At 54.5% G+C, this 22,745-nt stretch overlaps 1 protein-coding gene across 5 annotated transcripts; it reads right to left on the reverse strand.

Moving 5' to 3' along the window:
* Positions 1–2,869: 2,869 nt before the first annotated feature.
* AMPD2 (adenosine monophosphate deaminase 2) lies at positions 2,870–14,844 on the reverse strand. Of its 5 annotated transcripts, none has more exons than XM_003933411.4 (18): positions 14,401–14,844; positions 9,363–9,493; positions 9,005–9,135; positions 8,569–8,637; positions 8,368–8,479; positions 7,904–8,090; positions 7,499–7,640; positions 7,299–7,388; positions 6,868–6,997; positions 6,494–6,688; positions 6,275–6,406; positions 5,986–6,149; positions 5,560–5,686; positions 5,305–5,468; positions 4,896–5,016; positions 4,428–4,601; positions 4,130–4,240; positions 2,870–3,980 (listed from the first exon to the last, which is right to left on the reverse strand). In XM_003933411.4, exons 1-18 carry the CDS (start codon positions 14,408–14,410, stop codon positions 3,771–3,773), a joined length of 2,400 nt encoding a protein of 799 aa, XP_003933460.1. In that variant the 5' UTR covers positions 14,411–14,844; the 3' UTR covers positions 2,870–3,770. The 5 variants fall into 5 exon arrangements, with proteins under 5 accessions (XP_003933460.1, XP_010342300.1, XP_003933461.1 ...); XM_010343998.3 differs by lacking the exon at positions 14,401–14,844 and adding an exon at positions 13,420–13,723; XM_003933412.4 differs by lacking the exon at positions 14,401–14,844 and adding an exon at positions 10,676–13,412.
* Positions 14,845–22,745: the final 7,901 nt, after the last annotated feature.

Below are 22,745 nucleotides of genomic sequence, written 5' to 3' on the forward strand. Positions count from 1 at the left end.
CCAGCACTTTGGGAGGCTGAGGCAGGTGGATTACCTGAGGTCAGGAGTTCGAGACCAGCCTGGCCAACATGGTAAAACCTCATCTCTACTAAAAATACAAAAATTTAGCCAGGCGTGGTGGTGTCATGTTCCTGTAATTCCAGCTGCTTGGCAGGCTGACGCAGAATAGGTGAACCTGGGCGGTAGAGGCAAAGGTTACAGTGAGCTGAGATTGCACCATTGCACTCCAGCCTGGGCAACAGAGTGAGACACTGTCTCAAAAAAAAAAAAAAAAAAAAAGCTTGACACACCTGTAATCCCAGCACTTTGGGAGGCTGAGGTGGGCAGATCACCTAAGGTCAGGAGTTTGAGACCAGCCTGGCCAACATGGTGAAACCCTGTCTCTATTAAAAATACAAAAATCAGTCGCCGGGCGCGGTGGCTCACGCCTGTAATCCCAGCACTTTGGGAGGCCGAGGCGGGTGGATCACGAGGTCAAGAGATCGAGACCATCCTGGTCAACACAGTGAAACCCCGTCTCTACTAAACATACAAAAAATTAGCTGGGCATGGTGGCGCGTGCCTGTAATCCCAGCTACTCAGGAGGCTGAGGCAGGAGAATTGCCTGAACCCAGGAGGTGGAGGTTGCAGTGAGCCGAGATCGCGCCACTGCACTCCAGCCTGGGTAACAAGAGCAAAACTCCGTCTCAAAAAAAAAAAAAAATACAAAAATCAGCCAGGTGAGGTGACACATGCCTGTAATTCCAGCTATTTGGGAGGCTGAGGCAGGAGAATCGCTTGAACCTGGGAGGTGGAGGTTGCAGTGAATCGAGATCGTACCACCATGGCACTCCAGCCTGAGCAACAGAGCAAGACTCTGTCTCAAAAAAAGAAAAAAGAAAAACCAAACTATACATGTGATCTCAACTCAAAAATACCATGTTAAAAAGAACAGAAAGGAATACATATACATAAATACGTATTAAAATATCTACATATATCTCAGGCATGCAGCAAATATCTGGTGAAACTGGTAGATTATGAGTGGGCTTTCTACTTCTTCCTATTTTTCTGTATTTTCCAAATTTTTAAATGAAAATGATTTTCTTTTCAGATAGGAAAAAGTATTAAAGCCTTACTGTTTTAAGATTATTTTCTCTTGATAAATACTTGAAAGAGAAATTTCTGAGAAACTAAGAAACCAGAGGCAAGTTGTTTAAAAAATAAATTGTGGGTTGGGTGCAGTGGCTCACGCCTGTAACCCCAGCACTTTGTGGGATCACTTGAGCCCAGGAGTTCAGGACCAGCCTGTGTGCAACATGGTGAAACCCTGTCTAGAGGTGGCACGTGCCTGTAGTCCCAGCTACTCATGAGGCCGGGGTGGGAGGATGCGGATGCCTGAACCCAGGAGTTCATTGCAGCCTGGACGACAGAGCAAGACCTCATTTCAAAAATAAACCATGGAGAGGCAGCTAAGGAACTTTAAATTAGTAATATTCTTAGGGCTAGGCTTCAGCACACACTAAGAAAAACAGGAGATAAGAAACTAAACTGAAGGATTATATTAAATGACAAATTCCACGAGTAAATATGGAGTCCTAAGTGCTGGAAGATGGGACAGGCAGTTCTTGCCTCTGAAAAACCTTCTAGAAAGATCTTCTATAAAGAACAGGGATCTGGGAGGGAAAAAAAAAAAAAAAAGATCTTCTAATCCTGCTTCCTTGTTAAAACAAAAATAAGCCCCAGCTCACTTGTGTTATTAAATTATTCACCTACCTGAAAAGTGAGTTCTCCTCACCCTTGGAAAGGGGGATCCTTGGGCAGCTGAGCCCAGTGTGGGTGGAGGGGCCCTGGACTCTCCACCTCCCCCCCTCACAGGGCTCCAGTGTTCAATTCTGTGACATGTAAGTGGCCAGAATGAATTGGCAAGGGGTGTCCTCTGAACTGAAGGGCCTTGGGTCTTGACCAGGAGGGGACTTGGCCACTGGGAAGTGGGGAGGGATGAGAGCTTCTGCCCAGACCCCCGCTGGGACGCGCAGGTGCAGACCTGCTTGCTGAACAAGGCAGGGGTCGGGGAGAGCGGCTGACGGGAAGGGAGGAGAAGCCAGCAGCCTCCCAGCCTCCCCCTCCCGCTGCTCTGGCTCTGGGCAGGCCCTCAATTACACAAGCTCATGCTGTTCCAGGGCTAATCGTTTCTGAGGCGGCCAGCCAGGGGTGGACAGGCCTCCCCAGCCAGCAGCAGGGACAGTGACAGACTTCTCTCCGCCCACCCAGGACCCTGCACAGCGCAGAGCACATTCCACTCTCCTTCTTTACCCAGGCAACAGCCTCCAGCAACCTCTGTGCCAGGGAGGTGCTCCAGAAACTGTGTATTAAACATGGGACAGAAGCTGAGGCGGTGGGGGGAGGCTGAAATCAGACTGCACCAGCTTGCTCCAACCCCTTGCAATAGAATCTGCCCGAGAGTTTGCAGACGGTGCCACACCTTCCACTTACTGAATCAGAATCTCTGAGACTAGGCCCTGAAGAGGGCCACCTAAACAAGACTCCCAGAAGCCCCCGGCCTCGGATCTGCCTGTGGGTGCATATTCCCAGTCTTCCCCTCCACAGCTGGAAGAGGGGAGGGTACAGGGTGGGAAACAGACACCAGCACCCAAGCTGGCATGACAGGGATGTGCTGCAGACCTGGGGCTAGGTGTCCCCCTCACAGGGGACAGGCTGGATGAGGGTCGGTCGGCGTCTCCTCTTGCCCACAGCTTTGTCAGTTTCCACGTGCACAACACACACATCACCCAAGCCTAGTCCCTCCCCTCAGAATGCACTGCACCTCCATCCACAGCCACCTCCCACCAGGGCTCTCCCTCTCCCGACAGAAACCCCACCTGCCTCATTACTTAAATAATCTTTATTTCTCATGCACTAGGAAAGATGGATCATACGGAACACTGAAGTTCACAGCAAAGGCCTCGGTCTGGAACACAACACAGGGGCCAGCTGGGATCAGGATCTGGTCAAAGCTCTGGGAACCGCACTAGGAACACCACTCCCAGGGCTGAGTGGCAGACCCAGGACCCTGCAGAGGCCGTGGCCCCAGACAGAACACAAGGCAGCTGCCCTCTCCCACAGAGGCACGGGAAGCTGACACCCAAGGAGCACGTGGGCTGGAGACAGGACGGAGAGAAAGCTGCCGGGCAGTGACTTGGCGGAGATGTGGACCAGCACCTCTGCCGCCTCCGTCTACCCACTCAGGCCAGGAAGCCCAGGGCTATGACTGAGCTCTCAGCTCAGCTCTACCCAGTGCAAAGCTGCTGGAGCCCCACAGACCCTCAGCAGCCCTGGGCCCACAGCAGAGGTGTACAGGTCCCCTGCCTGCCCCTTGGCTACATAAAACAGGGGCCTAAACTTCAGCCCTGGCCAAAGCTTAGATTTGTCCAGGCAGGACATGAAAGGCTAGAGGGGCCGGCCCCCGACAACCATCCCAATCCCCCGTGGACACTGGAGAAACCCGTAGGACAGTCAGGCTTCTGAGGATCCCAGGACAGGGCCACCAGCATGGGAAGCCCTCAGTACCTGGGCGGTCAGGTGCTACCTGAGGCCAAACAACAATGAGCAGATTCCCAGGCTTTGCCTTCACTAGGTGGCCCAGGGACAGTGACATGGTCAGAGACATGCAAGAAACAGACAGAGACAGAAAAGAATGGAGACATGCAGAGACCACACAGCATGGGAGGGGTCTGAGAACAAAACGTGATCAAAGTGCTGCGATGTGGTTGGCGCTGCAGGGGCCAGGCTCACTGAGGCCCAGGGCTAGTGGCCACGGCCGCCTCCTCCGGGATGGTCTCCAGCATCTCGCTCTGGACTGCCTGTGTGATGAGCGCCAGCTCCTGGCACAGGGTCTCGTAGCGGTAGCCCACGCGGATGTCTGGCACGTTGGTCCGGCGGATGTCGTTCCCCTCAGGACCTTCCTTGGTATAGTTGGGTCCCAGCCAGTGGCTCTTTACCTGTAGGACGCGGGGGTAATGGACAGGGCTGCAGCCTGCGCTGAGGGGCTGTGCCCCACCCCAAGCCACCCCAGAGACAGATCAGGAGCCCATATGCGGAGGAGGGGAGGAAAGCGGTCATGCCAAGAGCCAGGCAGGCGCTGTCCTACCTTGTGGGAGAAGCCGCTCATGAGCACGCTGTTGCGGGCCAGCTCACACATATCGCACGAGCTGAGCTTCCACACCTGGGTGGCGATGCTGTACTCCTCCATCAGCGGCTCCTGCACGGGCCAGGTTCCCTCAGCCGAGCGCGTCCCGGCCCGCTGGCCCTGCCTGCCTCCCCCACCTCCGCAGGACTTGCCCATTGGCCTGCTATGCTCCACCAGCAGGGGGCAGCACCAACCCGGAGACCCCAGCGTCCCGGGACGGACGCACGGACGCTCGCCTGGCTGCCTGCTCGGCTCTGACCTTGGTGAAATGGAACTGTAGGGGATCATCAGTGGACAAGGAGACCATGAGGCCGCGGGACAGGTACTCCGGTAGCGGATTCCGGTGGTAGCTGAGGAAGAGGCTGTTGTTGCTGAGCGGGGACATGGCGATGCCTATCTGGGCCAGGTAGTACAGGTACTGCAGGACTGGGGCCTGGGCAGGCAACAGGGAGGGAGGGCCTGTCAGGTAGTCTCGAGGTTGGGAAGGGCACAGTGGTTCTGGGGGTCCAGGCCACACCAGAGGGCAGGGGGAGGGGAATCCAGGCTGGGCCTGATGTGCAATGAATTAGAGTAAAAATCGAAGTTGCAGCTCCAGGCTGGAGGTTGGGGTGGGGAAGGTAGAATCCACTGAGGGTTGGGTGGAAGGAGGATCAGGTGCCAAAGGGCCGGAATGGTTCAGAGGAAGGTGTACAATTGGGAGGGAAGGCTGGGGGGTGCGGACGCTGACCTTGCGCAGAAGCAGCCCATGGGAAATGTTCTCAGCCAGCATGAAGGCTGACACCAGGTGGTGGATGGGCCCAGCCTCCCCGCAGTGTGGCCTCAGCACAAACGTGTGGAAGCCCCTCTGCCTGGGGGACATGAAGACAGTGTCAGCTCCTGAGCCTGGGATCACCTAGGCTCACTGGGGTTCCTGACCCCCCAACCCAGCACACATATGTCCTCCAGCCAGTAACTGCATGCCCGGGATGAGGGCTGGCTGTGAGGGCTGAGAGATGTAGCTCCAGGGGCAGAGAAAGAACCATCCTGTCCAGGCAGCAGGCAGGTCGGAGGTCTGGTGGCCCCTGCCCAGGGTGCCAAGAGTGAGGCTTGTGGGGCAAGAGACTGCGTGGCAAGCAGACACTGGGTGGTGCAGGCACCTGCGCAGGTGGTTCAGCATGGCCATGTTGGCAAAGGTGTAGTACAGGTAGTAGGCGTAGGGTGGGTTGTCCTCCTCCACCCAGGCCTCGGGCAGGGGGCTTTCCAGGTTGAAGACATGGTTCTCAGGCTTAGACTCATCATCCACGCTGTCAAAACCATCCACCTAGCACAGGACCCTGGGGTCAGACCCAGAACTGCAGCTAGGCGTGGGGCCGGCTGTCCTCCCCGTACCCAGCCCTGTGCTGCCTGCTCACATGCTCCAGGAACAGATGTAATTCTGGGTGGCTGGCAGGGTGCACGGTGGCCTCGAACAGCGGCAGGAAGATGTTCTCCAGCATCTCCTGGAAGTTGGCCAGCTGGCCCTTGGTACGGTACACGTCACTGCAGGCAAGACATAACACGCAGGTATATGCAAGTCAGGGCCAGTGGAGGAAACCCAGCAGGCCAGTAAGGGTCAGAACTCAGCCCAAGAGCACGGAGGCCGAACCACACTGGAAAAGCAAGGATACCCAGGTGGGCCAGGCTGGACAGACCATGGGTAGGACCAGGAAGCCCTTCCTCATACTCAGAGGGGTTGGCAGGGACAAGGGAGGCTTAGTCATCCCAGGAGGGCAGGAGGCAGGCCCTGACCCCTTGGACATGGCCCCACAGGTTCTCCTCCCACTCCAAGGGACACTCACAAGAGGCGGGGCACCTGCACCAGCCAGCGCACGTTGGGGGAGTGCACACGGTGCATGACGGCCCAGCGCGCCAGCTTGTCCCACTCGTCCCTCGAGCGCCCATAAATGGAGAGCCGAAGCTCTGCATTCTGGTATTTGCTCTCCTCCAGGTCCGACATCACCTCCTAGACATGAGGTGAGCTGAGTCAGAGCTCTTCAGGGGCCATCTGCCCACCCTCCTAGAGTCTCACCCCACAGAAGCCTCCAGATCCTCAGGCTCGAGGCTTGGCAGGGAGGGCTGCCTCCTTACCTTGATGATGTGAGCAAAGTACTTCCCAGATACCCTGTTGTCCGTCTTGATGAAGATCTCCCGGAGGACGGACTCCCCAATAGGGTTGTATTTGGCATTAAACTTGTCAAAGCGATGGAAAGTGTTCCTGTCCTGGGAGACACGGGCAGGCTCAGGTCACCCCTGACTCCTGGTCCCCTGACTGACTTCAGTCCCACAGCCCACGCCACTGGCACAGACCGCATGCACATCCAGCGTGTCCACACTCAGGTCGTAGGCTGTGAGATTCATGCTCTCGAAGACCTCCCGCAGCGTCTGCTCCCGGCCCTGCTCCACGTGCACGATCTCCTCCAGGTGCCGCTTCATCGCCCGCTTGATGAAGCGCAGCAGGTGCTTCTGGTTCATGCAGGATGAGGCGTGGATGTGGGTGTCCACCTGGGGTGGAACAGGACGCTGCTGGTCCACCGGAGGCCGGGAAGGTCTGGGGCCCAGGGCAGTGTGATGGGAAGGCACCCTCTGTCCTGGATGCTGCATGGGGGGCCTGGCCCTTGACGAGGAGGCTGGGCAGGGGTGTGGGATCAGGACATGGAGAAGACCATGGGCTGAGGGCCCACCTTGCGGATGTTGTAGAAATCTCGGTGTGGCACTTTCTTCTGGGCGGCCAACTCCTTCATCTCATTGAGTAGCACGTGCATCTGGAACTTGGAGCTCAGGTACTGCAGCCGGCGGTAGCAGAATGACTTTCTGGGCATGAGGAGAACAAGGCAGGGACTTAGGCCCTGAAGGGAGGCACCTGGGGAGGGCCCAGGTAACAGTGCAGAGGGAGCAGGTGGGAGGGTGAGGAGGGAGCAGGTGGGAGGGTGAGGAGGGAGCAGGTGGGAGGGTGAGGAGGGAGGCTGCCAAGAGGGCAGTAGACTGCGGGGAAGTCTAGAGCTCAGCAACTAGGAAGGGCAGGACACCAGGTGACAGGAGTCTGGAGCGGAGCTGGGGCTGGAGAATCTGGGCTGGGAGGCGAGCTAAGTGTCTGGGGTGGCAGGGGACTCACATGGGGCCATTGATAATCAGGGCCATCAGCACATTGACGTCAGCCACAAATTCCTGCAGGTCAGGGTATGGCAGCTCCACCTCTGAGCAACTGGCATGGAAGGGAGCTTGGTGAGGAGAGCCAGCCCGGCCCTCTGGCCTCTCCCAGCCAATGCAGCCTCCTGCACTGCATCCCCCCAACACACACCACACCCCTCTTACTGCTCATCGGGTTCCCTGCGGGTGTAGACGTGCACCACACCCCGCACCATACGCAGACCCAAGCCCAGGTCCCCAGGCATGGTGCTGGGCTCACAGTGCTCATACGGGTGCTGCTCCAGCGCCGGGGGGTGCACCGGGGCATCTGCAGGGTGAGTACAGAGGGTAAAATCAGAGCAGGGCTCTTCCAAGCCGCCCGCTGCCCAGCCCAAACCCCACAGACAGCAAGAGATGCTGAAGACCCACTAGGTCAGACAGCTCCTGCCCAACCTCCAGCCCTGCACACCAAGAGGCTGGAAGGAGCCTGGGTGTAGGGAGAGGCAGGCAGGGCAGAGGTGCCCAGGCACCAGGCTCAGGAAGCCCAGGAGGCTAGGGCACGTGGGGTAGGGCAGAGATGGGGGGTCCCACCAGCAGACACAGGGGTGTCGGGGCCCTGCTCATAGGTCCGGGTCTCCAGAGGCTTTTCAGCCAGCTGCTGCAGGTAGCGGCGGGTGGTGGGGCAGAAGCTCTGCAGGGACAGGGCCATGTACTTCTCCCGGATGAAGAGCGCCCGCACCACACTCTTGGCTGCATCCAGCAGGTCTGTGAATGGCACCTGGAGATGAGGACATATGACCACTCTACTCAGGCTCGGATTCAGAGACCTCCTCCCTGAGGCCGTACCCTAGACCCCAAACTATCCCCCACTCCTGCAGGCCCTGACCCCCAGGAACACTCAGGTCACCCTCGTCCAGCACATCAAGTGGCTCTAGCCAGCCCCTCTGCCCCTCCAGCTGCTGGAAAGAGAAACGCCCTCTCCAGCCCCACCCCCAGGCTGGGGGAGCCCACTAAGACACGGGTGATGGAGCCTCAAGGCCCTGCCCCACACTCACCCCACACTTCTCCTCCCCAGAGATGGTGACCCGCTGAAACTCCCGTTCCAGCACCACATCACGCTCCCGAAGGCTCCTGTCACCCTGCCCCTCACCCTGTTCCTTGTAGAGCCTGCAGGGGGGTGTTGAAGGGAGGGAGTTAGAGCCGGCAAAGGGGCAGGCTGCAGCTCCACAGGCCCCGCACCCCTCTGCCCTCCTCACTGTAGGTCCGAGTCACTGTCCGTCTTCAGGAAATCTTGCTTGGCCCGAAGCAGGATGTCCGGCTCCAGCCTAGAGGCAGGAGGGGTGAGAGGTCAGGCAGATGGCGAGGGCCTGCCCTTGCTCCCAGGCCCCAGCACCACACCAGGTGCTGTGCGCACAGGTTGTCACATGTGATCCTCAAAGGCAGAGCTGCAGAACCCTGAGCCGTTCTCACCCACTTTAGAGATGAGAAGGCAGACCCATAAGTGAAGCCACATGACCCGGCCACACCAGCGGCTAGAAGACAGAACAGAAACTAGCAGCTGGACTCTAACCCTGCTCTATGCTCCCTGTGCAGACCCCCAGGGGAGGGTGGGAGGCACAGGGGCAGAGAAGGGGCTCTGAAAGGGTCTGGACGGGGATGGAGCAAGGCTAGGCAGCTGTCTGCCGGGCTCACTTGACATCCTGGCTGATCTGCCGCTCCAGCCGCTGCCGCCGCTCCTCCAGCTGCTCGATGGGGCTCTCCTCGGGGAACTCATACGGGGCGCTACGGAGCTCGCTCTCAGCCAGCGAGCGGCTGAACAGCTCCTGGGGGGAGGGAAGGAAGATCAGCGCGGCTGGCCCTCCGCCCTGGGGCCCTCTCCTACAGAGTCTGGGGATGGGGTGAGGGCAGCAGGACCAGGGGTACCTGGGAGAGGCTGAGGATCAGGAGATAGCCAAGCGTGAGGTGAGGGGACAGCTGAGGTGAGGGGTGTGGGGAGCAGAGGCAGGGCGTGGAGACACGGGGTGAGGGTGCGGGTGGTGCCAGGCGATACCTCGGCGATCTCCTTGCATTTGCCATCCATAGACGTGCGCAGGTCGAGCGGGAAGTGCTTGAGGCAGGGGGCGGGGCCCGGCAGGGATCGGGCAGACTGCAGCGGAGGGGCCCCCAGACCACCCCGAGCCTCTGCAGAGACAGTGATGCCAGGGTCAAATGGTGGAGGGGCAGCCCCTGAAAGCCCTGGGCCCCTGCCCTGCCTAGGCCAGCTCCTGAGAGAGCCCAGGGTCGGGAAAGCAGTTATGTAGCTCCCAAAGAGCTCACCCTCACCTCTCACACAGGGACCCCTCGCCCATCCAGGCTCAGGGTGGGGATTCTGAGTCTGCCCCTAGAATGGGTAGATTCATTACCTCCCTGAATGAGAACTGACTCCGGGACTAAAGCCTGCTCCCTCAGGCCATGAGAATCTCCACGTGACTACCTCCCAGAGGCAGGTGCACCTGTGTACATGTGCACACACATGCACATACGCACACAGACACCCGCAGAGACACACACCAGGCACTCAGTAAGGACCAGGCGGCCACACCAAGGACCCCCAGCCTGCAGCTCCCAGAGCAGGCAAGCCAGGATCAGACCCAAGCCTGGACTAGCAGATTTTCCACTCAAAGGGGCAGGACCCTGTGCCTGACATCCTAGACCCGTGCAGCCCAAGAGAAGCCACAGCCACTGCTCAGCTCTGACCTGGGCACCAGCCCTCAAGGGAAGAGGAGAGGAAGCAGAGGGCCTGGTTGGCAGGGGAACCCTACCTCCTCCCTGGAGGCCTGCCCTCTCCCCCAGGACTCCAGGGCTGCCAAGATGTGGCCTGGCCTTAGCCTGCGACTCCAAAAGGAGCTGCCACAGTGTATGCCACTCAGGCCCCAGGACCTGGGCTGGAGGCCCCACGGAGGGCCCTGGGGAAGGGGGTGTCAGAAGCCAGGGGTCTACCTCCACCAAGGACCAGACTCTTCATCTGTACCACCAGGAGGTTGGCACCCGAGGGCTGTGAATTGGGTCTCTGGAGCCTGCCAAGGCTTCCAGCCTACCCCAAAGGACCCTCCCTGGGCTCAGCAGCCCCAGTTCCCCAGTGGGAAGCTTTCCACACCAAACTGGCTCTCTCAGCCGCTGTCAGGAGTGCTCCCCTCCAGCACCCTCTACCCCAGCTTAGGGAAGGATTACAGGATCTGCCTTGGTAGACAGCCTTAAAGTCTCTGTGCCTATTTCCCGATACTCCAGGACTGGTCACAAAGCTGGACAAAGGGAAGAGGGAGGGGCCTGCCCCAGGTCCAGGACCCCATCCCCTGCACCCCCTGGACCCTGCCTGAACCCTACCTGCAGAGTGCAGGCAGCTCCGGCCAGCAGCCCTGTGCCCCTTGCCCGCCTGTTTGCCAGTGAAGCTGCAGCCAGTCCCTCAGGGGCTGGCACAGGCTGTACCAAGTGCAGCTGCAAGCAGGGGAGACCCTGAGATAGCTGTGAGCACGGAGCTAGTGGAGTTCAAGGGAGCCCAGAAACCAAGGGAAGACGCATCAGACTTAGAAGATGAACTCCAGAACCAGAGGGCCTTCACCTCTACAGTGCCAGGGAGGACCCAGCCAGATGTGACGCTCCTGGGGGAGAAGCAGGGTAGGCTGATTTGGGCAGGCCAGACTAGCAGGGAGGAGCCAAGCCTCCTTAAAATCCACTGCCCTAGGGGACAGCCAGTGGGCAGGGCCTGGCTTGCCAAAGGGTAAGAGGGGAGAAAAAGGAGGGGAGCGGCTGTCTCCACACCCACAGCCCCACGTCGGCTTCCCCTGGCAGTGGCCTTTTTGCTCATCACTGTCCTCTGGGCCCTGACTATGGGGTCCCTCAGGAGAGACAGGGCCTCTGCTGGGGAAGGAGCTGGCTGGCAGCTGAGGAAATGGCCCAGTCTAGATTGGGGCCAGTCACTGAGGCTTCCCCGCTACCCAGCTGCTCAGGGAACTGGTTCGCGGGCTCCTGGACCTGGAATGCCTGTTCCAAGCCATCATCAGGGACGGGACAAATGGTCCAGGATAAGTTCGGGAGAAAGGGGGCTAGACTTTGGAGGGCGTGGGTCTGATACTGTTCCTGCGGACAGGCAGGTCTCTACCTACCTCTGGGAGGCTTTGGGTCCTCATCTGCAAGTGAGACAATATGTGGTCCCTTCCTGCCTAGCCACAGCTGCCGTAAGACTCACAGATAATGGCTCTGCAAGTGTTCTGCAAAAACACCAGGCTGTGTTGAGGCGAGGGCCTACAGTTATGAACTCCTGGGACCCTCAAATACTTTCTACTTGTCGCCCCACCCATTGAGAATGGTGGAAGGCCCAGTGCAGGACGAAGGCGAAGGCCAGTAAAGGGCAGTGAGCTTGGCAGGGGTGGAGATGGGGGTGACTCTGTCTCTTACCTGGAAAAGGACATGGGAAGAGGAAGAAAAGAGCGGAACTTGCCTCACCCCCAGAGTGTAAGATCTTTTCTTGCCCAAGAACCCTGATTCTACACACCTCCTCCCTACATATGGCCCCAGACCACTTCTAACTTCATCTAGAGGAGGCAGACCGCAGACCCCCTGGGCTGGTTCATACTGGGTCACCAGGAGTTGAGTCAAAGGCCCAAATCTCAAGCCTCTCTCCTAGCAGGGGGGTCTGGGACTCCACAGCAATCCTGGGGTGAGCAGGACAGATTCCAACAGCCAGCGCCATCCCCCCAGGCTGCCAAGCCACTCTCCAGGGCTGCTACAGGCTCACTGAAGGTGACACACGGGTAGTAACCTCTACGCTCTCAGAGGCCAGGCCTAGAAGACTCAGCTCCCTACTGGTCCTTTCTCTAGGGGCCAGCACTGCACACTCACGGAGGAGTCAAGCAAAAGCCAGAGGGGGCCGCTCCACAGTCACTCCCACCAACTCCAAGATTCTGAGCACCCCATCTCCCCTCCCAACCAGGAGCCCCTCACACACTGCCAGGACTGCGTCAGTAGGCACGGAGGTGTCCACGGCTTTGACCCACAAGTATCAGATGCTCTTACCATCTCACCACCAAAGGGTCTCTGGTTCTTGGCTAGATCCGTACCGGTTGCCCTACTGCTGACCCAAACAGGGCCAGGGAGGGACCCACCCAGAGGACACCCTTTCTGGATGGCACAGACCTCGGGACAGTGCAGACCTTGCACCAGGCATCTTCAGTGAAACAATAGGGGATGTTGATAATTGGGCTGTAGCTACAGATTGCTACAGGGGTGGGAGCAGTCAGCACTATCTGGTCATCAGAGTCAGGGTGGGTCCTTCCTTAGCCACAAGGCCTGGGGGCAGACGGCAGGCAGACATCCCTCTGCAAACACACAGCCAGGCAGCCAAGCCCTCATTGGGACAAGCACTGCTGCACCACGTTGCCTGCTCCAAATGGTGCAGAGATGCTTACTAGAGTGGGAGACGAACCAAAGGGTGCAGGAGCACACGCAGTGCGGGCAGCAGCCCCAGGCTGAACCCTGCACAGACCTGACCAAGGACACCCCATGCTCCTAAGGAGGCTCACAACATAGACCAGGAATGAGCAAATAGTAAACAATAGATACAGTCAAGCCCCCAGCTGTGGGATGCCAGCCAGCAATGGTTGTGCCCAGATGTCAGACCCCCAGTGAAGGGGATCTAGAGGTGGGGTGCTGGAAAGAGGAGCTAGCCACAGGAGAACAGCCTGAGCCCGCCTGGTAAAGGCACAGGCGCCAGTCACAGCAGCCAGTCCGCAAAGCAGTCAGTCCCACACCCCCCCCCACTCCATTCACACAGGCTTCACACGCAGTCTTAGCACATGTACACGCTGACACGTGTGCATACACACCTCTTGCTGCACCCACACCATGCCCACTGCTGTGACAGGATGGCATCCCTGGCACAGACATCTCAGATCCACCCCCGCCTCCCCTACCCCACCTTCCAAGCCTGCCATCCCTGGGACTGAGGTTGAGGGGCACCACGGCAGAAGGATGCGGGAGGAGGTGGCCCCCTCTGAGGGACCAGCCGCCTGGGCGAGAGGTGGCGGGACGGAGCCTAGCATCTATCCTGAGGCCAGGAAGCACACACTCACCTGGAGCTGCAGTGGAGGCCTGCGGGCTGGCCCGCTTCTTAAAGGGGTATTTGGCCTTGGGCTTGCCAGAGCCAGATGGATAGGATGCCATGGCTGGGACCACGGCGGCGACAGCGGGGGAGTCTGAGCGGCACCGGCTGGGGCCTGGCTCTGCCACATCCAACCCCTTCCTCCGCCCCGCCCCCAGCGGGAGTGACTGATGCAGGAAGCAGCGGCTCCGCAGGCGGAAGAGGCCCTGGCCACGATTTCTCCTGTTGTCTAGGCAACCTCGGGAAGTGGGGCCTCCATCTCTGCCCCTTATTCCTCCCCTCCCTCCTCAGTCCCTGGAGTGACGTGACTGATGATGTCTGGGCCTGGCGGGGGGCGGGGGAGGGGGGTGGGCAGAAAACAAGACGGGGAAGGGCCAGCCCCCAGCTCTCCACTAACCCCCCAAGAGCCCTCACCCCATCATGCCAGGGCTCCAGGGCAAACAAGCCAAAGTCCAAGCTAGCTGGTCCTTCCAGCTAGCCTGGAAGAAAAGAGAATAACAAACAGGAATTCAGCCGCGAGCGAGCCCAAGCTCACAGTCCTACCGGGGCAGGGCAGGCTTACATACTCCGTGAAAACCCAGCACCCCTTTTCCTTCCCCATCTGACCCTCAGCTCCAGGGGTAGCCTAGCTCTGGGAGGAGGGGGAAGAACAGAGAATTCCAGCCCAGGAGGGAGGGGCTTGTCTTGGGAAAATTCCACCGTCGCCAAAAAGGTACCTCCTAGGAAGACCAGGAGATCCCCTTATCTGGGGGTCTGGGACAGAGACCCCAGCCTCTTCGGATTTCTCCTCTGTCTCTGCACACTCTGACTGCTCCCCAGGCCCTCCTAGGAGGAGCTGACCGCCTTCCCTTGGTCCTGCCGGCTGCGCTGGGACTCCCACTCTCTTGTCACCCTGGCCACAGCACTTCTCTGTCCCAGAGACCCTCCCTCCAACACCCGCACACACACTCACCTGAGGCCATGCTGCCTGAGTCCCGAGGGGAGGCTGCCCACGAGGGTCTGCACACCAGAAAGCCCGGGTCCTGAGGGAGGGCAGGGGGGTCGGAGCCCAGACCCCGGCCAAGTCGTTCCAAGGACCCTCGCCCGGGCACTGAGATGGGGGAAGTAAGGTAGTCTTTAAAAATTGTCAGCTGGCCGGAGGCGGACTCCCGCAGACCTCGGCAGCCGGACTGGCCTCAAGACGACCCCGGCGTCGCGACCACCCAACTCCGCAATCCAGAGGCGAGTAGGCCACGTGCTCCCAAGAGAGCGGGACCCGGAACTCGTCCACGTTTCTCTCAACACTCCCTGGGCATTCAGGGTCGGACTTCCGCGGCCGGACTATGGGGGAGTCACGCAACAGGTGCGACCCCACCAAAATCTCGCCGGCTACGCGCCAGGCTCTGCGGCCCTTGGCCCCGCCCCGCCTCGCCTGGCCCCGCCCCCGTCTGGCCCCGCCCCCGTCTGCCGACCCCGCCCCGCCATTTTTTCTCTTCCTGGGCGCCACGTGGGCAGCCACCACACCGCCGTAGGGCTGGCCTGAGTCGACCCTGGGTCTCGGGCCAGTTCCGTGCGTCAGCTTCCTCATCAGTAAGATGGAGTAATGACGGTACCTCACTCAAAGGGGTTACTGTGAAGATTAAACGTAAAGTCCCTTTACATAGTGTCTGGCACGAAGTCAGGGCCCAGTGAAAGGTAGGTGTTATTATTGTCCCAGGATTCATTTTAAGCAGAAGTCCTGCCCCTGCCATCTCACCTGGTCGTCTGTTTTCTTCCAGGCCGGCGTAGGTAGGCAGGATGTGTCCTGCAATTTTAGCTCCCCTTCCCACATTTCCGTATTTGGTGGTTAAGAGCTTTAACTCTAGCCAGAATGTGCAGGTTCAAATCCATACTCCACCTACTTCCTGACTGACACTGGACAAGTTACCTAACTTCTCTGTGCTGCTATTTCGTCTGTAAAATAAGTGTAAGAGTAGCTGCTTTATGTGGTGGTTAAGCTAAATGAGTTAAATAACTGCTTAGACCTGTGCCTGGCCTGCAGTGAGTACTCAGTATTCATGTATTATTGCTTTAGTCTTGATCTTGGTTCTCTACTGGCACTCACAGCATGATTCATTTGCAGCCGATTTGGGATCTGCAGACATCCTGTTCAACAAGCATCCCCACTGCCAAGGGGTAGAGAATCCGACTTAAAGGGAACTTGTGGACGGAAGTCCCTAAGACTTTACTGAATACAATTAAATGCATTAACAGCAATTAATCTCTCCCTTGTTCTCCCTCTTGTGGGAGGCCTTTAACCCCCAGTACCCAGTTGTTCTAATGCTGTTTGTCTGGCTCCTCCCAGTTCTCTCCACCCCCACTGGAAGAGTTCCTTCTCATACTCTGCCTCCCTCTTCTCTCCACACACTGGATTCTGGACCCTGAACCCTGTTCTCCACCTGCATCTGATGTCACTTTCATTGATCCCTGACTGCTGTTCCCTGAATAAACTTAAAAACCTAGGCCTCTTCACATCACATAGAATCTATAAAACTAAAAAGAGAACAAAGAGATATCATGTTTACTTATCAAAAGAACAAAGACTAAAAAACAAAACAAAAACAAAACAAACCCTTATGCAGGTGGCAAGGGTATAGTTAGTGAGATGGGTGACACACACGTACATGTGCACACACACATTACTGGTGGCCTTAAGCATGGATAGAATCTGAAAGCCATCTGGTAATATACAATCAAAAGTTTCAAAAAGGTTCTTATTATTTGACTCAGTAATCAACTTTCTGGAACTTGTTTTTCTAAACAGAGCTGCCAGAAAAATATCTATGCAAAAAGTTGCTCAGCACCACCATGTGTATTGCATAGAAAAGTTAGACGATTTAAAGACAACAATAGGGGAATGTTTATGTAATATTCACACCATGAAATACAGCCATTAAAAATTGTTCTTGAGAAATGTTTAATGCTGTGGAAATATTTACAATATAAAGTTAGGTAAAAGAATGGATGCAAAACACTGTATGTAGGATGGTCCTACTTATGTGATATGCATGGGTAGAAAAGAAACACACCAAGTTTACAAATGATTATCTGTAGTTATGGAATTATGAGTTATATTTATTTTCTATTTATTTGCATTTTAAAAATTATCTATAATACATACCCATAACTTTTGTAATTAAGGCGATAGAAATCAACAAAAATCTGTAAAAATCTGCAATTGCCTCCATAGTCCCCCCAACCCAGACTTCCCTGGGTCTTAACCCCAGGCTTAAACAATTCTATTTATATTTATGGCCCACTGAATTGGTCTTGGGGCCCTTAGGGATTTTGAGGCTGCTGGACTCTCAAGAATGAGTAAAATAAATCTCAAAAATCAAGCACCATGTAACTACATAGAATGTTATGTATCTTCTGATAAGATGCAAATGTTGACATAGTTTTTGTTTGTTTTTTTTCCCAGGCTAGAGTGCAGTGGCATGATCTCGGCTCACTGCAAACTCTGCCTCCTGGGTTCAAGAGTCTTCTGCCTCAGCCTCCTGAGTAGCTGAGACTACAGGTGCATGCCACCATGCCTGGCTAATTTTTGTATTTTTTAGTAGAAATGGGGTTTCACCATATTGGCCAGGCCAGACTCAAACTCCTGACCTTGTGATCCGTCCTCCTCGGCCTCCCAAAGTGCTGGGATTACAGATGTGAGCCACTGCACCAGGCAGACATAGTTTTAAAGATAGTATCTTGCATGGGGCAGGCCTCTTGAGGGTCCTGCTTAATGCAGACCTACCTACGTAAGCAGCCAATAGGTGGCAATCCTCGCCCTCCACCCAGCCCAGGCAAATCAGTTCATCAGTTCCTTTATGCTCCATGCTAGTCCTACGTGCAACACACCCTTCACTCTACAACCCTCCCCTATTTCCAGGTCATCTGGTATATTGTCGCTGGTAGGAAGTCAGTCCTGATAACAGTTAAACATCAGTCCCTCCACCCACTCAATACCAGGAAAAATCTCAGTGAGGTTTCATTGTCTACACAGAACAGAGCTTGGGAAATAAAGGAGTGAGTCATCCTATGGCCTGGGCTTTTTTCACTCTGAGCCCCTAACATTGCCTTTGAGCCCCTGGGATCTTCCCCAGCTCCGAACACAGCTTCCTCCCCTCCTAGCCTGTTCCCCACAGGGCTCCTTAACCGGCCCTTTCAGAATCCCAGCTCTGTAAGGATGGTGCACTCCTGTTTCTCTGAAGAACTGCTTTTCTTTGCTTCTGGATTTGAGGTCAGTTTGATGTCAGCCTCCCTAGGCCAGAACACTCTTCACAGATAATAAACTTGGGAGAGAATACCTGCAGCTCCAAAAAGGTCCTTGGCCAGGGCGATTTCCCAAACCATACCTTGTGCCTAGGCCCTTCTAGAAACAAACTGTTCAGCTCTAATTTCTCAGCTGCTCCCAGTGGCCAGCTCCCTCTCTCTGCCCCCTCAGTCACCCAGCATTGTGTTCATAGCACCATACAGCTGTTTCCATCTGTACTTGTCTATACGACTCCAGTGGATTTTAGCCAAACCCCTTCCATTGAAGGCCCTTCCCTGGCTGGCTCCGATTTCCCTCTCTTGCCCTCATCTTCACCTCCTAGCCCTCCACTGCATGCACCTTTCACTCCAGTCCACTCACATCAAAGCCCCCAGTCTTCTCTGAGCACACTTTGTACCTTCCACCTCTACCTCTTTTTTAATGCTCTTTCCTTTCCCCAAAATGCTTATCTCCCATTTCCACTGTTGTTCTGCCTCTCTGTAGAAAGTCTGTTCATTTCACAATCACCCTATTCTTTTGTCTTCCATAGAACTTGTCAGTCTGACAGTCAGATGTATGTTTAATTGCCTTTCCTACCTCAGGTGAATGCTACTTCTTAAATAGCTCTGAATTCCCCAGCACTACTGCAGTATCCCTTTAACTAATTTGTTTTTCTATTAATTTTCCCCACCTCCACCTATGAACTGGAAGGTCCTGAAGGTAGTTGTTCATACTTCGTGTCCTCCCACTGCATCTGGGACACACCTTTACCCACAATTCACTTAAGACAAGGCTGACCACGGATGTCAGACAGATCCTGAGCTCTCCCCTTAACTCAGGAAAGATGCCCGAATCACTGAGAAACAGTGATTGACTTTTTGCTCAAAATGATATGGTTAAAAATGGCTGTGAATGAAAACACCTGAGCTCTGGCTTGGCCTCTCATGCCAACTTGCTTATTAATGTGAGGATCACTTTTCTGCACTTCAGTTCACTCACCTTCAAAATGGAAATAGCACTACATACCTTACCTGCTTCATCAGGGAACTGTCCCTCAATGTGATCATAAAGTAGAACAGCCACAGGAAAGGCACAGGAGCTGACAACAGAGGCAGGAGGTCACTGGCATCAGCATGATGTATACACAGTAACGGATCTGTGTTCCCAGAGGCCAGGTGAGGGCTAGCAGTTCCCTCTCTCAGTTTAGCAGTGAGAATGGGGAACGTCCACCCAGTAAGCTAGGGAACAAAGCAGAAGCAGCACAGAAGTTTGCAGAGGTAGTAGTAGAAAAAGGAACAAGCCCAAACACTTTCCCTGTGTGTGACCTAAGTTAGTGGGTTCTTTGACAAGTGCTGTTGTTACCGAGTTCGTGCATTTGCCCATGCTTTCTCTCTCTGGCTACTTATGTGGGAGTAACAGAAAGAAGGATCACTGGTTTATCTGTTTACCAGGCCCTACAACTTCTTTTTTTTTTTTGAGACAGGGTCTCACTGTGTCGCTGGAGTGCAGTGGCACAATCTAGGCTCACTGCACCCTCTACCTCCTAGTTTAAACAATTCTCATGCCTCAGCCTCCCCAGCAGCTGGTATGACAGGTGCATACAACCATGCCTGGCTAATTTTTTTCTCTCTTTTTTTGAGACAGAGTCTCACTCTGTCACCCAGGCTGGAGCGCAGTGCCTCCTAGGTTCAAGTGATTCTACTGCCTCAGCCTCCCAAGTAGCTGGAATTACAGGCGCCTGCAACCATGCCCAGGTAATTTTTTTTTTTTTTTTTAAGTCTTGCTCTGTCACCAGGCTGGATGCAGTGGTGCGATCTCATCTGAGTGCAACTTCCGCCTCCCAGGTACAAGTGATTCCCCTGCCTCAGCCTCCTGAGTAGCTGGGACTACAGGTGCATGCCACTACACCCAGCTAATTTTTTTTTTTTTTTTGTATTTTAGTAGAGATGGGATTTCACCATGTTGGCCAGGATGGTCTCAATCTCCTGACCTCATGATCCATCTGCCTCAGCCTCCCAAAGTGCTGGGATTACAGGTGTGAGCTGCCGCGCCTGGCTAATTTTTGTATTTTTTTAAGTAGAGAAGGGGTTTCACCATGTTGGCCAAACTGGTCTTGAACTCCTGACTGCAGGTGATCTGCCCGTTTCAGCCTCACAAAATGTTGCGATTACAGACTTGAGCCACCATGCTCGGCTTAATTTTTGTGTTTTTAGTAGAGACAGGGTTTCATCATGTTGGCCAGGCTGATCTGGAACTTCTGACCTCAGGTGATCCACCCATGTCAGCCTCCCACCGTGCTGGGAGTACAGGCATGAGCCACCACGCCCGGCCTAATTTTTGTATTTTTAGTGGAGACGGGTTTCACCATGTTGGCTAGGCTGATCTGGAACTTCTGACCTCAGGTGATCCGCCCATGTCAGCCTCCAAAGTGCTGGGCGTACAGGCATGAGCCTGACTTTGAACGAGTTACTTCATTGAAGTCCCAGTTACTGAGTCTGTAAACTGGGGACGATAGCAATTATTGTGTGAGAATTAACTGGTATGAGCTGCTTACATTGTTCAGCAATTGTTAGTTGTAATAACTATAACATAATAATTATTAATAGTTCCTGACAGCTCTTTGCTTTGAACAGTGTGGCCTTCAGCATAGCTCTGGCCTCTGTGAGTTACCAGTATTGTGAATAGGGCTAGCAATGGGGTATAATTACTGAAACCTTATAGCCAAGATTCCAAGATAGTCACAATTTCAAAGAGACTCTCTTGTTTTCCCTTAAGTCAATAAACACTTGCCAATCAGATTGGGAAAACATGGTCAGCATGGAAAGCACCTAAGCAGCTGCCTATTTCTCCATCAGCCCCTATAGTCACTGAAAGGTGGTGCGAAGGAGGAAGATAATTAGCGATGGCTCAGGGTACCTGATAGGTGGGGAGACCTAGATTCTACTCCTGACCTTCCCAGTCCAACTGGCCACTGCTACACAAGTCCAGCTCTAAAAGGAAAGGGCAAATGATACCCTTCAAGCTCAGTAGTTCTCCACCTTGGCTGTACACTAAAACCAGCTGGGGATGTTTTTGAATCCTTGTACCTGGATTGCACTCCAGACCAATTACATCAGTTTGGGTTTTTGTTTTGTTTTGTTGAGACGGAGTCTCGCTCTGTTGCCAGGCTGGAGTACAGTGGCGTGATCTTAGCTCACTGCATTCTCCATCTCCCGGGTTCAAGCGATTCTCCCGCCTCAGCCTCCCAAGTAACTGGGACTAAGGCGCGCGCCACCCTGCCAGCTAATTTTTGTCTTTTTAGTAGAGACGGGGTTTCACCAGGTTGGCCAGGATGGTCTCGATCTCTTGACCTTGTAACCCGCCCGCCTCAGCCTCCCAGGGTGCTAGGATTACAGGCCTAAATCAGTATTTTTTTAAAAACTCTCCAGATAAATTCCACTGTACACTAAAAGTTGAGAACTGTTTCAGGCAAGGATTTTTCAAACTTGCCAGATGTGATAACTATCAGTATTAGCTTAAAATAATTTCTCTGGCTCTGGAGTTTGATTCTAACATACCTTTGAAAACATATACATTATTTTAACATCTTGGAAAGTAGGGCAATCTTCTTGTCAGTGGCACCTAAGACTCAAGGAAACACAGAAACAAGCAACCCAGGTGATTCTTAGGATTCGGGAAGTTTAGGGGAAAACAGTTCCCTAGGGCAGTGCTTCCCAATCTTTAATGCCTTAGAGTCACCTGAGATCGTTAAAATGCAGATTCTGAATCAGAAGTTCTGGGTTAAAGCCTGAGATTCCGCATGTCTAATGAGCTTTCCGGGTGATCTGATGATGTTCCTGGCCCTTTTGCCACATTTTGGGCAGCAAAATTCTAAAATAGCTCCACCTGATGAGGCTCCACCAGCAAGACTCATTTAAGTAAACTGAAATAACTGGCATAGAGAAGTACAACCAGTGGAGTCCTAAATGTCTGTGAGGCAGTCACTAGACCACACCCTCATTTCTCCCCCAGGAAAGGGCCGCTGGGCTGCGAGCCAGAGGGAGAGCTGTCCAACCTTTGAGAAGCCAGAGTCTGGGGTCCAATTTCCCAAAGAATCAGAATTTGTTGTGTGAGGCAGCACAAACCCCACACTGAACACCAGCAAAGTTCACTTATGAAGTGAAGTTGGACTCAGCGGCTTTAGTGGGCCCAAGGGAAGCAACCCCTCTCTCTTTACCATACATCCTTTGCCTACATTTATTCATTCACCAAACATTTTGATCCACAACTAAACTACAAGTTCTGAGAGGTTCAAAGATGAGTCAGATTTGATCCCTTGAGCTCCAGGGGCAGAAATACAGCAAGGGAAGAGATTTGTAGAACAACATACAATATGAAGTGTTAAGTGCTAAGAGCAGAACTACAAAAGAGAGGGGCCGATACAAAGAAACAATGTGAACAGCTTCCTGGAGCAGGAGCCGCCGGGGGAGTTGAGTGAAACATTCCTAGTCTTCCCAAGGAAGGGCACCACCCAAGACAAAAACTCCTTGAAAGACCAGCCTATGGTAAACGAGTATGCTTTGCTACCCTGAAGCCCTTGAAACCAAGACCTTATAATCTGGAGGTTCAACATAGGGAATGCTTCTTACATATGTGCCCATAATCTCTAGCTCTAAGAGGGAAATAAATCCAAGGAAGCAATAGAATTTTAGGGGATGAGCCTCTCAAAGGATGGAAGTGGTTTTGCATCCTATCCCTCTGTGTCAGAGCCCAGCAGATCATTTCCCTAGTTATAGAAACGTTTGAGTCTTTACCCCTTGCCGTATTGACAAAGCTCTTAATTGGCTTGACCGATCACATTGCTAGATATAAAGGCTACAATCCCTAGACTAAGAAGTAGGTCTCCAGTCAGGGTAGGGAGTCTCAGCCAATGTACACAGGGTACAAGACCCTACAGCCTGCTCTCTCCCCTGGCCTCGTACAGAGCAGCTTTTAGGGGAACCAAGTTGGAATACTCAACCCCAACTTTTTTCCTTCTCTTCCATCTCTCATACAGGAAA

The sequence above is a fragment of the Saimiri boliviensis genome, chromosome 11 (genome assembly GCF_048565385.1).
Source record: "Saimiri boliviensis isolate mSaiBol1 chromosome 11, mSaiBol1.pri, whole genome shotgun sequence".
Taxonomy (NCBI): Eukaryota; Metazoa; Chordata; class Mammalia; order Primates; family Cebidae; genus Saimiri; species Saimiri boliviensis.